At 37.5% G+C, this 15,531-nt stretch overlaps 1 protein-coding gene across 17 annotated transcripts in view; it reads right to left on the reverse strand.

The window, feature by feature from the left end:
• NEB (nebulin) overlaps positions 1–15,531 on the reverse strand; it is a 204,397-nt gene that overhangs the window by 85,205 nt on the left and 103,661 nt on the right. For all 17 annotated transcript variants that reach the window (XM_065931527.1, XM_065931542.1, XM_065931541.1 and 14 more), the window contains exons 76-88: positions 15,314–15,421; positions 13,666–13,977; positions 11,981–12,184; positions 10,524–10,628; positions 10,270–10,377; positions 9,600–9,911; positions 8,554–8,757; positions 7,606–7,710; positions 5,714–5,821; positions 4,017–4,328; positions 2,776–2,979; positions 1,243–1,347; positions 554–661 (exon numbers count right to left, since the gene is read on the reverse strand). In XM_065931527.1, the coding sequence (XP_065787599.1) occupies positions 554–661; positions 1,243–1,347; positions 2,776–2,979; positions 4,017–4,328; positions 5,714–5,821; positions 7,606–7,710; positions 8,554–8,757; positions 9,600–9,911; positions 10,270–10,377; positions 10,524–10,628; positions 11,981–12,184; positions 13,666–13,977; positions 15,314–15,421 (2,295 nt within the window). The remainder of the gene's footprint in view (positions 1–553; positions 662–1,242; positions 1,348–2,775; positions 2,980–4,016; positions 4,329–5,713; positions 5,822–7,605; positions 7,711–8,553; positions 8,758–9,599; positions 9,912–10,269; positions 10,378–10,523; positions 10,629–11,980; positions 12,185–13,665; positions 13,978–15,313; positions 15,422–15,531) is intronic.

The following is a 15,531-nucleotide window of genomic DNA, read 5'->3' on the forward strand; positions in this document are numbered from 1 at the left end:
CAATACTACTTGTACTTCATATTTTACTTTTTTTCAACTTGATTTCTTGCCTACATAAATATATTTTAAAGTTTAAACTTATTTGCAACTTTTATTTTAAAATTTATAATCCTATCTAAGTGGGCAAAATCAGTGTTTTTTTCTAGCACACATTAAAACGAATGTAACTATCTTAAAAATGCTTGTCCATGTACTACATAAAATTATCCCAGGAATCACCTAGGCATGCTGCACTTCAAGAACAATAGAATCCTTTGTGCCCACTGGATCTCTGTGTTTATACATTAACTGCTACTGAGAGGATATTGAAAAGAAAATCAAAATCTGTGCTTAAATATATGAAGTGTGAAAATAAGCAGAGAAGTAAAAGTCATCAAATTGTTGTCAAAATTGTTCTTGAATTTGGAATTTTAAAGCAAGACACTAGTAACAATGCCCTTCATTCTACTTAAATATAATTCCTAGGGAATTATGTTAAAGATTAGTACAGTTTTATCTCTTTGACTGTCTGTGAATTAGTGTTTGTTAAGGTTGAGCAAAGAGGGGCTCTCACATCACTGGCAATGTCCCTGGAAGCCTTGGCATGCTGGATCCCAATGGCGTCTGCCCTCAGGTCATAGCCGGTCATCTTGACATCTTCCCAAGCTTGCTGATATTGTTTCTGCAAATGGAGATTGCAATGCCACAGTCAATCTGAAGAGGGGGCTACTGAGTCAGCACGACTGATGTGTTCAAGAATGCACGTTAACAGTTACACTGAAAAATTAACTTTCTCTTAAGATTTATAAAATAGACTGGTTTCATACTGAACTTAAATTCTAGTACATGACATTTAGTAAAATTCTCTTCTTGGATCTTTTTTTTTTTTTTAAAGAAGAGGATTTAAAGGACAACAAGTCATATGAAAGTGAGAAAAATTATGTGTGCATAGTTTGGCCTTTAAAAATAAAAATCAATGATAGGCCACTAAAAACGAAAACTAAATATTACTATACATGCATATCTATGCTTTGATGTCATGTGTTTGGTGTAAACTACATTTTTCCTACTAAAAAAGACAAGGACATATTATAAACACACTCAGGTGTATGTGCACACACATACGGCACTTATCATTAAGGACTAGAAGTAAAAGGAATGTTAATGAAATGCCTATTGCTAAGTGCTCTCTGAAGCACACTAAGGAGAGGTCTGCTGAGGCAGAGAACACGGTGTGAAGCAAGTGGGAGTGCCCGGCCTTACATTGCTGATCTGCACGGCATTGATCTTGGACTGCAGCATCAAGGGAGTATCAGCTGGTACATTCACGTTTGCCTTCTCTCTCTCCCAGGCATCACGATACAATGGCTGGTAAAAAGGAAAAACAAAGGATCGTTGAGTAGTAAATAAACCAATTACTACATGAGTAAAACTATAGGTATGATGAAAGTTTCTCTTTGGATGTGTTCAGATATAAATGTAAATCGCATTTTGTTTTCATCTGTGTTTTTATTCAGAAGGTGCCCAAAGTAACTTCAACAAGAACACATGTGTGTTATAAATGTAAAACGAATCAGAAACATGAACTAAACTTATCCTCTTTTATTTATTCACATGTAATTATCTGGCAGATAAGCCCTCATTGCAGGTGACTGTGATAAACCACATTTCTAATCGAGTCCTGGCTTTCTTGGCCCAAATAACTATCATAATGTCTAATATTAGAGCTGCCTCTGGATTTTCAACTTATTCCACCATTGACTAGCAATAAAAAGGTGGCGATTTTGTGGTCATGGTATTAACTGGTGCACCTGTACACAGGCCAGGTTTCAAAATGTGTTCAAAGTGTACATCCGAGTCTATGGAACACGAAGATGCCTACCACACTTATACTGACCAAAGAGTTATCTGAGCAAATGAATTGTGAACGCTGTTATTGATTGGTTACATGGATTCTATCTGGATACATGCATGCTCAAGATTCAAGATTCTAATCCTGGTGTTAGCAGTTTAAAGTTCACAATTACAATTTTTTCTTTTCTCTTTTTAAAATTATGACAGTATGATAAACACATTTACAGAAGACTTGGAAGATACAGAACAAAGTTACATATAGTTCTATTATATAGTATGCTATTTCTTAAGTAGATAAATGAAGATTTTCAGTTGGAGTTTCAATATTAAACTCTCAAAAATTAACAAAATGAGTATATAGAAAAGTAGGATATAGCAGATCTGAAAAGCATTATGAACCAATTCTACAATATTAATATTTATACAATTTTCACACAATAGTAGGATACAAATTCTATTCCAGTTCCCATAGACAATAAACCAGGAGACACTGAAACATATCCAGGGACATAAAATACCATGCAAAAATTTAATGGTCTAAAGGTATTAAAATCATACAGAGTCTGTTCTGTTATCACTGTGGAATTATGTTAGGAATCAATATCGAAAGGTATCTGTAAATAACCCACATATTTTCAAGTGCGGTATGACATTTACCAAGAGAGATCTTTGACTTAGCCATTGAAAGCATCAACACAGCTAAAAGACTGAAAAAACACAGACAGTGATTGCAGAGAAGAAAGCATTTAAATGAGAAATTAATGTCAAAATGAGAAATTAATATCAAAGAAACTTTAAAAAAACATGTATTTGAAAACTAAAAGTCCATTTTTAAATGATGGGTGTATCTAAGAAGCCATAACAAAGAAAATTAGAAAATAAAGTTCACAATTTTTATTGAGACTTATTCAATTTGTCTGAACATATCATCAATTGACTTACCTCACTGATCTGTACAGAATTTATCTTTGCCAGAATAACTTCAGGGGTGTCAACAATGCTGGTGAATTTGAGGGCCTCAGGCCTTGTGCGATACAACCTTTCATTCAGGAGATTCTGGGCATTCTTTACCCTCATCACTTCCACGGAACCCTCTGGCAACCATCCAATACCCTTCAGCCATTCCAGGTCTGATTTGTATACGTTCTATAAGAAGGAGAGGACCACAGAGCTCAGAAGAGTCAATTCATGTACTAGAGTATGATGCCAGCAAACCACACACAACCTCTACTTAAACCAGCTGGGTGGCCAGTGCCAGAAAACTCAAGGATCAACATCTGATGTTAACATTTGAGTGTTACATCTTTGGCACACACGTCTGCAAGAAGTTTAGAGGATCATATAGGGACTGGAGCAGGGCTGGCAACTAGCACTTGTGGAATGAGAGATTGCAATGACACATCATTTCGTTTTCACAGAAGACTGAGCTTCTGTGCTCACTACTTGAAGCCTGTCTTTGACGTGCCACTGGGGAAAACATCTCTAGGAATCTGAGATAAAAAGGTCCTTAGAAGCAGGTATGTGCTCAGTAGCTTGGTTGTGTCCAACTCTTTGCAAATCCATGGACAGTAACCTGCCAGGTTCTTTTGTTCATGGAATTTTCCAGGAAAGAATACTGGAGTGTATTGCTGTTTCCTCCTCCAGGGGATCTTTCTGACCCAGGGACACAACCTGTGTCTTTTGCATCTCCTGCGTTGGCAGGCAGATTCTTTACCAGTGTACCACACATAAAATGATAAACAAAATACATACTTATATCTATGTACACTTCTCCTTTTCTCTCTAAAATTATTTAAATATATATATACACATAAATATATAAGCATGTATTTACACATTTTTCCTATATGTGTCAGATAAACTTGAAATCCAACATTTTCTTATGCTTACATCTGTTTCTGACATTTAGATACCCGATCAGGCAAATGTAATGGATCAGGACAACTGGGATTGAAATTTTCTACCTAATTACATGGAATAAGAGTGATTTTCATCTTGATGAATAAGGCCTTCTAAAAGAAGGAATCCTCTATAAGATATAAAATGTTCAGAAAACTCCATGGAAATATACAGAATATGTTAGATTCTATTAAGATCAGTATTTAAATTACATCCTTAGGGAATACACGGTGATTAGACACACAGACACACATCTCCCAGGAGTCTGGAGATAGGATACGCACATCGCTCTGCAGTTCGTAGGCTTTCTTTGCCTGGATCACATCATTTTGATCTGGCAGACAAATCCACTGGTGCAGGTAATTGCGATAATCAATGTCGCTAACCAGGACCTGGCACTTCTTGGCCTGAACAATGGACATCATGTCCAGCGGTGTATTGTGAATTCCTTTAGACTTCTCATAAGCTTTCTTATATTCTCTCTCACTCTGAATCTTGGCAGCATGGATAGCCCATACCAATTTGGGGTCATCTTGCAGGGTGCGGAAACCCACATGGTGGCCCAGTTGCTTACGGTAACCTTCTTTGTATTTGTACTACAGTTATGAAAAAATAGATAAAAAGACATATGAAAATAATGTATGAAGAAGACTTTTCATTAAATGCTTTTGGAATATTTCTTTAGCCTTAATGTGAATTGACTCAACATGGGCAGTCACTATATATTTCAGTTCACTTTAAGGAAATTAGACAGAGCTATTTTAAACACTTTCATTGAAGACATGAGCAAGTCAGAAGGGATATAGTATGGTGGACAAGATTAATAAAAAAATAATAGCTAACAGTTACTGAGCAATCACTATATGTCAGACACTATTATGAGTGCTTCAAAGTATTAGGTCAATTCATATGAAACAGCTGAGTTCTTTAGTTAAAAATAGTTGAATAGATGCAATTATAACCTCATTTAATCCTCATAACATCTCTGTGATGTTGATATTAGTATTATCACATATTTCAAATGGGAAAAATAAGACACAGTGTGGTGACAATCATTATTCCCAAAGTTGCCTGGCAAGTGGAAATTAGGTCAAATGGTCCCCAAGAGTACTGAAGGTAGCTGAGGTAGGAAAGAGTCATATGTGTGGTTCTTGAGACAGACAAGAAAGGTGCGTGTTTCAGAAACGGAAAACTAGGTTGATGGTTCAAATCAGAAGGTGATAACAAAAGGCCTGTGGGCAAGAGTTTCCACTTATTCTAAGTGTCTTAGGACCAGAGTAAGACAGTTTCTCCTTCCTATATTTGGATAACACATTTGGACAACACGGGGAACATTTGGACAACACGGGGAAAGAGAGAAACTAGGAATAAGGCAGATACTGTGGATTGACTATGGTTTTTAGAGATAAAAATAAGAAATAAGAAGGAAGAGACAGCTGGATACATAAGATAAAAAATAAAGAATTTGAAGAAAAGGACAGAAGTTGGCTTAAAGATTTGGAGCTGGGCCTTGGTAGGATAATTGATTTGACTGCTGGTAAATTTTTAAATTACTGTTAAATGAACTTCAAATAGTTATTTGGAACATTATACATATGCCTCCAGCATAAGATCTTGTATATAAAATGTGATTTCAGTCTTAAGTCTAACATAAAACTTTCAAGTGATTTGTGTTTATGGAGAATGTCATAAAAATGTGGAGGATTAAAAATCACATTGTACCGGCTCCTAAATTTTTCCTGAGACTTTTGTATAGATTCTTCATGATATTTCACTTCTACTTAGAAACAACTTAGAAGTAATTTACACATACACTTCATCTATGTTTACCTTAGTGTTTTTCATCCCATTTTAATATTTTAAAATAGTTTTTAGCACAAAAATTTTAAAGCAAATCAAAACAAAGCAAAATTCTTGAAAAATCCTTTCCCAATCTGTTGTATAGAGTAGAAAACCCAGAATGAACTAGAAGGAGCTGTACCTCACTGGCAATTTCTCTGGAGGCTTTGGCATGCTTGATTTCAATGGCATCTGCTCTCAAGTCATAGCCTTTCTGCTTGGCCTCATCCCAGTCTTTCTGGTAGAGTTTCTGTTGAGGGAAAACACAGGTTTGCTTATAAGAATTGAAAATCAGTGGACAGACTCAAAGTAGTTATACTATGAATCATAAAGCACACTGCACATGATGGTAGCTTAAGAAAAAACAGTCACTTCTGAGTTCTTTCAATTATTGCCTGTGTATTTTATGGATCACAGGGTACTTGTGATTATAATTTTAAAGCTAAACATCTATTTTTTTTTTTCATTTATTTTTATTAGTTGGAGGCTAACTACTTTACAATATTGTAATGGTTTTTGTCATACATTGACATGAATCAGCCATGGATTTACATGTGTTCCCCATCCCGATCCCCTCTCCCACCTCCCTCTCCACCCGATCCCTCTGGGTCTTCCTAGTGCACCAGCCCTGAGCACTTGTCTCATGCATCCAACCTGGGCTGGTGATCTGTTTCACCCTGTTTCATAATATACATGTTTCGATGCTGTTCTCTCGAGACATCCCACCCTCGCCTTCTCCCACAGAGTCCAAAATTCTGTTCTGTACATCTGTGTCTCTTTTTCTGTTTTGCATATAGGGTTATCCTTACCATCTTTCTAAATTCCATATATATGCATTAGTATACTGTATTGGTCTTTATCTTTCTGGCTTACCTCACTCTGTATAATGGGCTCTAGTTTCATCCATCTCATTAGAACTGATTCAAATGAATTCTTTTTAATGGCTGAGTAATATTCCATAGTGTATATGTACTACAGCTTCCTTATCCATTCATCTGCTGATGGGCATCTAGGTTGCTTCCATGTCCTGGCTATTATAAACAGTGCTGCGATGAACATTGGGGTGCATGTGTCTCTTTCAGATCTGGTTTCCTCAGTGTGTATGCCCAGAAGTGGGATTGCTGGGTCATATGGCAGTTCTATTTCCAGTTTTTTAAGAAATCTCCACACTGTTCTCCATAGCGGCTATACTAGTTTGCATTCCCACCAACAGTGCAAGAGGGTTCCCTTTTCTCCACACCCTCTCCAGCATTTATTGCTTATAGACTTTTGGATAGCAGCCATTCTGACTAGCGTGTAATGGTACCTCACTGTGGTTTTGATTTGCATTTCTCTGATAATGAGTGATGTTGAGCATCTTTATCTAAAGCTACTATTGCTTGAACTATTTGCATCCATCCAGTACAATGTGAAACTATCACCTTACACATGGGAACTATCAACCGTGAACCTAGAAAACCTTCATCTAGCTACCATATAAGACTAGGTAAGATTTTTTCCTAATGTTGCCTTTTGACTTTTCAGAGGACTCTGCTAAAGGGATGTGACATAGATATCATACCTATCCTGCACTCTCCACATAATTAAAAGTTTTGATTTTTCTTATGGCCTTGAAATGTTAAACAAGAAAGTTCTGGATCAATCCAAAACCTATCAAGTCAATAGAGACCGTTACCTCATACTTCCTTATGTAAGAGTCACTTAACTAGGGATTTCATTATTCTCAATTAGTATATGATGAAACTGAGCTATGGGCATTGGATGCAGGACAATGACCTCCAGTTTGAAAGGAGGACATCAATAAGATTCAGGTATCCCAACTCTCACAGTGCAGGGACCCAGATGTGTATCTAAACTAAGGTTTGAAGGAGAAGTTCCATTCATATTGCCTTGGGAATGGTAGCTAAATAGAAAGTATCTGGCACCCCAAGCTATAAACACTTCTAAGGTGGGTAATTCATCCATTATAACACATTCCATATGCTGACAGATACTGCCTTTCAAAGACCTTTATACCCATATTATGCCTCTTACATTGCTGATTTGCATGGCATTGATTTGAGCCTGCAGTATGAGTGGTGTGTCAGAAGGAATCTTTATGTTGGTTTTATCTTTATTCCAGGCTTCTTGATACAGTTTCTGTGGAGAGAAGGAAAATATTATTTTAATACAGTGATAGATATTTGAAACTTAAGCCTTTGCAACTATTTAAGCTGGAAAAAAGTTTTGTGCTATGGTTGCAATGGTTAGTTTTTTGTGTCAACTTGACTAGGCTGCAGTACCCAGGTATTTCATGAAATATTATTCTAGCTGTTTCTGTGAAGGTATTTTTTAGAACAGATTAACATTCATACCAGTAGACTTTGGGTAAAGTAGATTACCCTCTGTGATATGGGAGGTGGGGGGACTTCATCCCATCAGATGAAAGCTTTTTTTCTTTTATTTTTCAGATGAAAGCTTTAAGAGAAAAAAGACTGACCTCCCCTGGGCAAGGGTAATCCTGCCAGCCAATTGCCTTGGACCTGTCTTCCTGGGTCTCCAGCCAGTTGGCCTATCTTGCAAACTTTGGACATGCCAGCCTCCACAATCACGTGAGTCAATTCCATAAAATAAACCTCTGTCTCATACATCCCGTTTAGCTCTGTTTCTCTGGAGGACCCTGACTATTACAATACTCTACCATTTAATGGGGAGCATTATGCCGTAAGTTTTGTAATAGGTGTTTGCTTTCCTGCAGTGTCATATAGTGACAGTTTTCATTTGAGTGCTTCCAAGTCTGTGTGTGAGATAGCAGAAAGGCACACTGGCATTTGTCGCAGCTCTCCTTGGCATGTGCCTTCACTAAACTAGCCAAGAGATTCTTAGAGCTGCTCCCATCACTTTAGGTCTTTGAAGAGACACAATCCATTTGCTCTATTTGGGTGGCGTCTTCTGAAGAGAAAGTCCCACAAGAGGAGAGCCTGGCAGTAGGATGGTTCTTACCTCACTCATTTGCAGAGAATTGGCTTTTGCCAGGACGACCGCTGGCGTGTCGACGATGGAAGTAAACGCCAAGGCCTCTGGGCGCGTCCTGTAGAGTCTTTCATTGATCAGGTCCTGGGCATTCTTCACCCTGTTCATTTCCACTGAGCCTTCTGGCATCCAGCCGATGCCACGCAGCCATTCCAGGTCTGATTTGTACACATTCTACAGAGACATTAGACCCCAAAATTGTTCCAAGTGTTAGACACAGCCCCCCTGAATTGAAAAGTAAGTTCATGGGGTTGAGGGGTTCATAAGCCCAAGAGATGGTGGTTCTAAAAAAGTAGGAACTGAGATTTTACATGACTCAGGGGTTTCAATATCCAGAGTAATTTTTCAATTTTCAATATCCAGAGGAAAATAATAAAAAAAAAAAAATAAGGGCTCTATTTATTCGTTCATTTAGCCAGATGGCATGTGGAACTTCCCCAACCAGTGGATCAAACCTGTGTCCACCTGCACTGGTAGCACAGAGTTTCAACCAGGGAAATCCATGTTAAAGAAGAATTTTTTATGCTAGGCATGATTAGGAATAAAATGGTAATAATGCTAAATTTCATGATTCAATATTACAAAGAAATCATATAAGTGAAAAAATTTAAAGTTACTTTGTTGAATCTCATTCTATTTTCATCCCATAATAACTGACCCAAGGAAACTCTGTTCAGTGTTCTGGATATAGTACAATAGTGGCAGTTATTTTTAATATTCAGATAATTTATGTTAATCTAAAATATATTTTCATTGCCAGACAGTACAAAGGATGTGACAAAAAAATAATCTGGAATCTAGGCTAGGGAAAAAGGACATGACCGAAGTGGAGTTCTTTATCTAACGTCCTTTGATTCCCATAATGTAACTCCTAAGCAGAGGTTTTAACAATGTGAATGGTGCTCCCTGAGGTGGTGCAGTGAACAACTCATGGGTCACTCCACAGAGGCACTGTCTGGACAATTAAGAAATCTATGTCCTCCCATTCTGCCTTTCCTGAAGTTCACATTACTTACATCACTCTGCAGGTCATAGGCCTTCTTGGCTTGGATAATGTCGTTTTGATCAGGTAAGCATGTCCAGTGATGCAGGTAATTTCGATAGTCAATGTCACTGACCAGAGTCTGACATTTCTTGGCCAGCAAGATGCCTAACATGTCCACTGGGCTACTGAACTTGGTTTTCCACTTCTGGAACTCCTTCTTGTACTCCCTTTCACTTTGAATCTTCCCTGCATTCATGGCGCACATAATCCTGGGGTCGTCTTCAACACTCCGAGCTCCAATGTGGTGGCCTTTGTGTTTCTCATATGCTTCTTTGTATTTGTACTAAAACATGAGAGATACACGTTTAGAAGCCCAATATTAATACCATATGCATGCTGACAATCACAGAGAATATGAAAACCCACAAGAAATGGACAAGAGTTTTACCTTGCAAATATTTTGATATCTCTGAACAATTTTAAACTAATGTTTTATGCTATCATAAAGGTAACTATAATCATATCTTCACTGCTGAAAACTTTTTATGCAACAACTCTGACTACAATTTCAAAATGTGTTTTTCTTCTCTGGGACAGCAAAAGGAAACAAGAAGAAGAAGCAATTACCAAGTGTGACCCTCCAGCCGCACTACGGTTGTTCGGCAAGGTGAGACCAAGCGGGTTAGACAGAGAGCACTTACGTCACTGGCAATGTCCCTCGAGGCCTTGGCACTTTTGATGGAAATAGCATCAGCTCTCAGATCATAGTCCTTCATCTTTGATTCATCCCATCCCTTGGTGTAAAGTTTCTAGATAGAGGATAATATACAACAGAAAAAGAAAAGCGTTGTAGAAAGTTAATAGGCCAGTTCTAGTAAGGAAGGTGGTAAGATGGTAACAGGATTTTAACTAGTTCTAGGCTAAAGGCTGAAACAGCAATGAGGAAATCTCTTACATGGCTGATATTGGCAGAATTGCTCTTGGCCAGCAAGATTTCCGGGGTGTCTGGCATCACATGGATGGAGGTTTTGTCAGCATCCCAGGCTTCCGTATATAAATGCTATGGGGGAAGTAAGGTAAACCTCTTTGTTAAAGCCAATACATTGCAGTTATTATCAAATTTATTTCATTTAGCTGTAAGATAACCTTTTAAAGCTTATTTGGAGGTGAGGGAAGCAAAAAGGGGAGAGAGTAAATCAAGGCCATGTTTAAATAGAACATAATGGTTTTATAGCCAATGGAAAACAACATCATGATCTCAATTATTAATTCTTTTTATATTCTGTGACTCTCAGGCTTACTCATAGAAACTTCAAGGATGGAGCTCAGCTATAGAACCGTGATATAGTAGAAAGCCCTAGATTTCAGTGTCAATCCCAAGGTCAAACTCAGCTCCTCTATGTCTAAGCTGAGTGATCTCGAGAAAGGTACATAAGGCCTCACACTTGTCATTTTTTTTGAGGGGGAGGATAATCATACCTTTCTAATTAAAGTTTTTTAAAAAACTTTATGCTTGTCTCTTTCCTTTAGTTGAGGTGAAATTGGTATATAACTTTATTGAGTATTTTTTGGAGATTAACTGTAACATATGTATAGCGCCTGAGTCATAGAAGGAACTCAACAAATTTTATGATGTTTCTTATTGTTATTTTCACGGTGGGTGCTCTGTTGATGAGTACGGTATAGAACAGACTTTCTGGAGTGTTAATACCCCAATCTTAGCAGTTTGCTATCTGAGAGCCAATTTCGTACTTTGCACTGAGCACACAATTTCATTGCCCTGATATTTGTAAGATATTCAGGCAGGTGTGGGAGAATTCAGAAAAGTTCAATTCAACTTCAAATGTGTATACTAAGGGCCTACCTACTGGATGAAGAAATTAGCCCAATATCAATAAGTAGACTGCCAGAATGCTGGAGGAAAGAAGCAATCATCTATTTTGTGTAATAAAACTGAAAGCAGCATTAACAGCTCACTTTCCAAAGTGGGATTTCCACAAGCAACTAACTTGAGATCTGCACGGACACTGCTATGCACAGTGTTTCTCAGACTTCTGAACAAAATGTGAAACAGCGGTATGTTTTTTATAAGATGGATAAAGAGACACCAGTGGCTTGAGACACCAATTGCATTTGTGGACGTCTCCAGGTCACTGCTCAGAAGAATGCGTGCTTTACCCCCAGAGAACTTGTTTTAGGCTGTGCTTCCCCATGCACACAGAGAATGTGGGGTCAGGGTTAAGAAGAGCATGCAGGTCCAGCTAGGATTCGAGCTTTGTTGAAGGCCTACATGAGAATCAGGCCCATCACCTACCTCTTCTTTCTCTGGAAACCCTCCAGGACGTTTCTCGCTTTATGAGCCCAGTATAAGGAAGGTATGACTCAGGCAACTGGCCACAGCTGAAGACTCACCTTGCTCATGTTCAGGGCATTATTCTTTGCTAGGACAATCTCTGGGGTGTCTGTAATGCTTGTGAACTTGAGCTGGACTGCAGGCTGGCGGTACTTCCTTTCACTCAGGATATCTCCGGCTCTCTTCACATTCTCGACCACCACAGAGCCAATGGGCACCCACCCAATGCCTCTTAGCCACTCAAGATCAGCCTTGTAAATAGCCTGAAAATGAAACAATGTCAAGTATTTGTAGAAATTATCTCCACAACCTGATATCTCATAATTTAGCATAGACAGATGGTGTATAATTTTGCAACTCATTTGGGTAAATTTCTGAAAAGACACAGTACTGCTTTCGTTTGATGTGGAACATCTAGTTCAACACTTTGTCCCTGAAGGTAGGCAATGTCTACTCTTTTAGAGACCTATGAAATCTCTAATAATACGTGATTTCATTGATTCAAAACCACTTTAAGAAAATTTCTGCCTGCCTCCCAGTACAACGTGTTTATTATCTGATTTGATTGCCCATATCTGTTTGTATGGGAATAATTCTCTGTTAGAATACAATTTCTTCCTATCTCCTTGAGCAGTGACCTTCACAGCCATTGTGCAACATGAAGGGAGGATGAACATTACTGCATGTTGAATCAATGTGTTTTCTGGGGACAGCAAAAATGGAACCATTTTTCACATGATTTTATATTCATGCTTCTAAGCCAAAGAGCATATATATTTTTATTTTTAGCTTATCCTCAGTCTCCTTTCTTGTGTTGTAGTTCAAGCAAAAAAATATATTTTGTCCTGCTTTCACATTTTTTCTTTCAATTTAAATAATTGGCTGATGAAAAATTTTTCTTATAAGTAACAGTTACAGTTTTTTTTTGTTTCTATGGCTTTTTGGGAAACTATTTTTTTAAATACCACTACTTTTATCATTCTCCCAAAAGTGACTACTTATCAGAGCCTGATCAAGAAAACAAGGAGCTACTATACCAATAAGGTAGTAAGAGTCCCAAAGACAATCTATAAACTTTTATGCGTAAAATTAGCTACAAGGGTATACTGTACAATGTTAGGAATAAAGCCAACATTTTACAATAACTGTAAATGGAGCATGTTTAAAAATTGTGAATCATTGTATTGTGTACCTGTAACATATAATACACTACAACACTTCAGTAAAAAGCATATATATAAATTAGTACCTCACAGATTTAGTATTTTCTGATACTCTAATTTTATTTTTAAGGTTTAAAAACTGAAATATAGTTGATTTACAATGTTGTGTTAGTTTCAGGTAGACAGCAGTGATTCAGTTATATAACTGAATATAGATCTATATATATATATATATTCTTTTTCAGATTCTTTTCCATTTTAGGTTATTATAAGATAATATAGCTCCTTGTGCTATATAGTATGTCCTTGCTGTTCATCTATTTTATGGAGTGTGTATCTTTTAGTCCCCAACTCCTAATTTATCCTTTCTCTTCCTTAGTTTAATACTTTTGATAACCATTTTCCAATGTGATTGGTTTCTTCTGAAACCAATGTGTGTGTGTATATAATTTTATGCTTTTCATGATATTGTCCTGAGAAGTTTTCCACAAGTTTCACAAGACTGCCAAAAGGTTCCGTGGCACACAAAAAAGTTAGAATCCCTTCTTGAAACCTTGCTGAAGAATATTAAATCCACTCACATCACTCTGAAGGTCATAAGCCTTCCGAGCCTGAATGATGTCATTCTGATCAGGCAGACAGGTCCATTCATGAAGTGGATGCTTATAGTCTACGTCGCTTACAAGGACCTGACATTTCTTGGCCTGCACCAGCCCCATCATGTCCACTGGGCTACTAAACTTGGTCTTCCACTTCTCAAAGTCTTTCTTGTACTCCCGGTCACTCTGGATCTTGGCTGCGTGGATGGACCACATCATCTTGGGATCATCCTTAATATTTCGGGCCCCAATGTGGTGGCCAAGCTGTTTGCGGTAGGCTTCCTTGTACTTGTACTGAAGAAAAGAATAAAGACATAAGTCTAATGATAGGGACATCTTATTTATATCACATTTCATAGTTTCATAGATACATTATTTCTTTTCATTTTCCCCACCACTAATGTGAGAGGAAAAGGTTAATATTATCAACTCAATTTTATAAAACAGAAAACTGAAGACTCCACGAGTCAAGTGATTTGTTCAAGGTCACACCCTAAGCAGGTGGCAGGGCTAAGACTAAAATGGAGAACTTCTGATTCCTAATATTTTTCCCATCAACTAAACTATACTGCCTAGTTTACATTTGCTTAACAAGTAAGGTAAAAATATTTTGTACAATTTAAAAGAGAATCTACTTAAAGATGTGACTTTTTCTAAAAAAGTTTTGATATGAATGTTTTAGAATACTTCCCTTGTAATTAGAATTTATAGTAAATTCCATAGTCAAGCATATGAGCTATGTTTAGAAAGTTTCACCAGGAAATACCTCCCTTATTTGCCTGTCAATGTCATTGAACTTTTAACCATGAGAGAGTAAATGCCTTGGGTTAACACTCTAATTTTAAAAAGTGTTACTCAAGAGTAACCCTTTATAGTCCATTTTACCATGAGATGGTCATAGTGTGGGGTTCTCCAGCTTAGTAGCCAGAAACAGTTTTGATAAAGGAAGAAATGAACCATATGTCTAACGTCTGGGACACTTCCAGAAGAAGGAAGGTCCGGATTCGAATCCTAAGGAGTCCTGGTACAGCATGTGGGTACTGGATACCCTCAGGAGATGTTTCTCATGAGATGTGAAGGACTAGAGAGAAGAGAAAAGTGGGTGCTGAGGAAAAGCTTTGCTTCCTCCTCAACTTGTTCTTGTGTCCAGTTATGAGCATCTTGGTAGGAGAGCCTTACTAAAGGTCAACAAAGGATTAAACAAAACTCTAAAATGTACCCATAATTAACATTTTCTCTTAATGCAAAAATAAATGGATAGTAGTAGGAAAGAGTTCACATTCACATTGGAGGATTTACATGCGCTATCAATATCTTTAACAAAAACATTTTTCTTTATTACAAACATCTGGGTCATCAGCTGCTCAACTTCTGAGGCTCAAAAATAGGAGCCCATTTTTAGTGTTCCTAAAATACTTATTTTTAAAGAGTGCAACTCCATCTTTGACAGATTAATGGGTATTGAACATAGTATCTTTTGTTTTCTTTTTCATTCGCAACTTTGTATGTGCGGGAATCATTAAAGGAGACTGGGACTTGCAGGCTAAATTTCTGGCAAGAAAAGCTGTAAAAGCTGCCGTTTGTAAACATCTTTGAGTAAGAAATTCATCTTCCAAAAATATCCACTTACATCACTAGCAATATCTCTTGATGCCTTGGCTGCTTGGATTGGAATGGCATCCAAACGCAAGTCATAACCTTCCTTCTTGGACTCTTCCAAAGCAAGTTTATAGAGTTTCTGCAGAAAAGAGAATTAATCCATCATTGCTCCTTTCGTGAAAAATGAAGCTATTATATTTATTATTAAGCTTTATCTGTCCTCACTTAAACTACAGAAACAGATCCACA

Source organism: Muntiacus reevesi, chromosome 3 (assembly GCF_963930625.1).
Source record: "Muntiacus reevesi chromosome 3, mMunRee1.1, whole genome shotgun sequence".
Taxonomy (NCBI): Eukaryota; Metazoa; Chordata; class Mammalia; order Artiodactyla; family Cervidae; genus Muntiacus; species Muntiacus reevesi.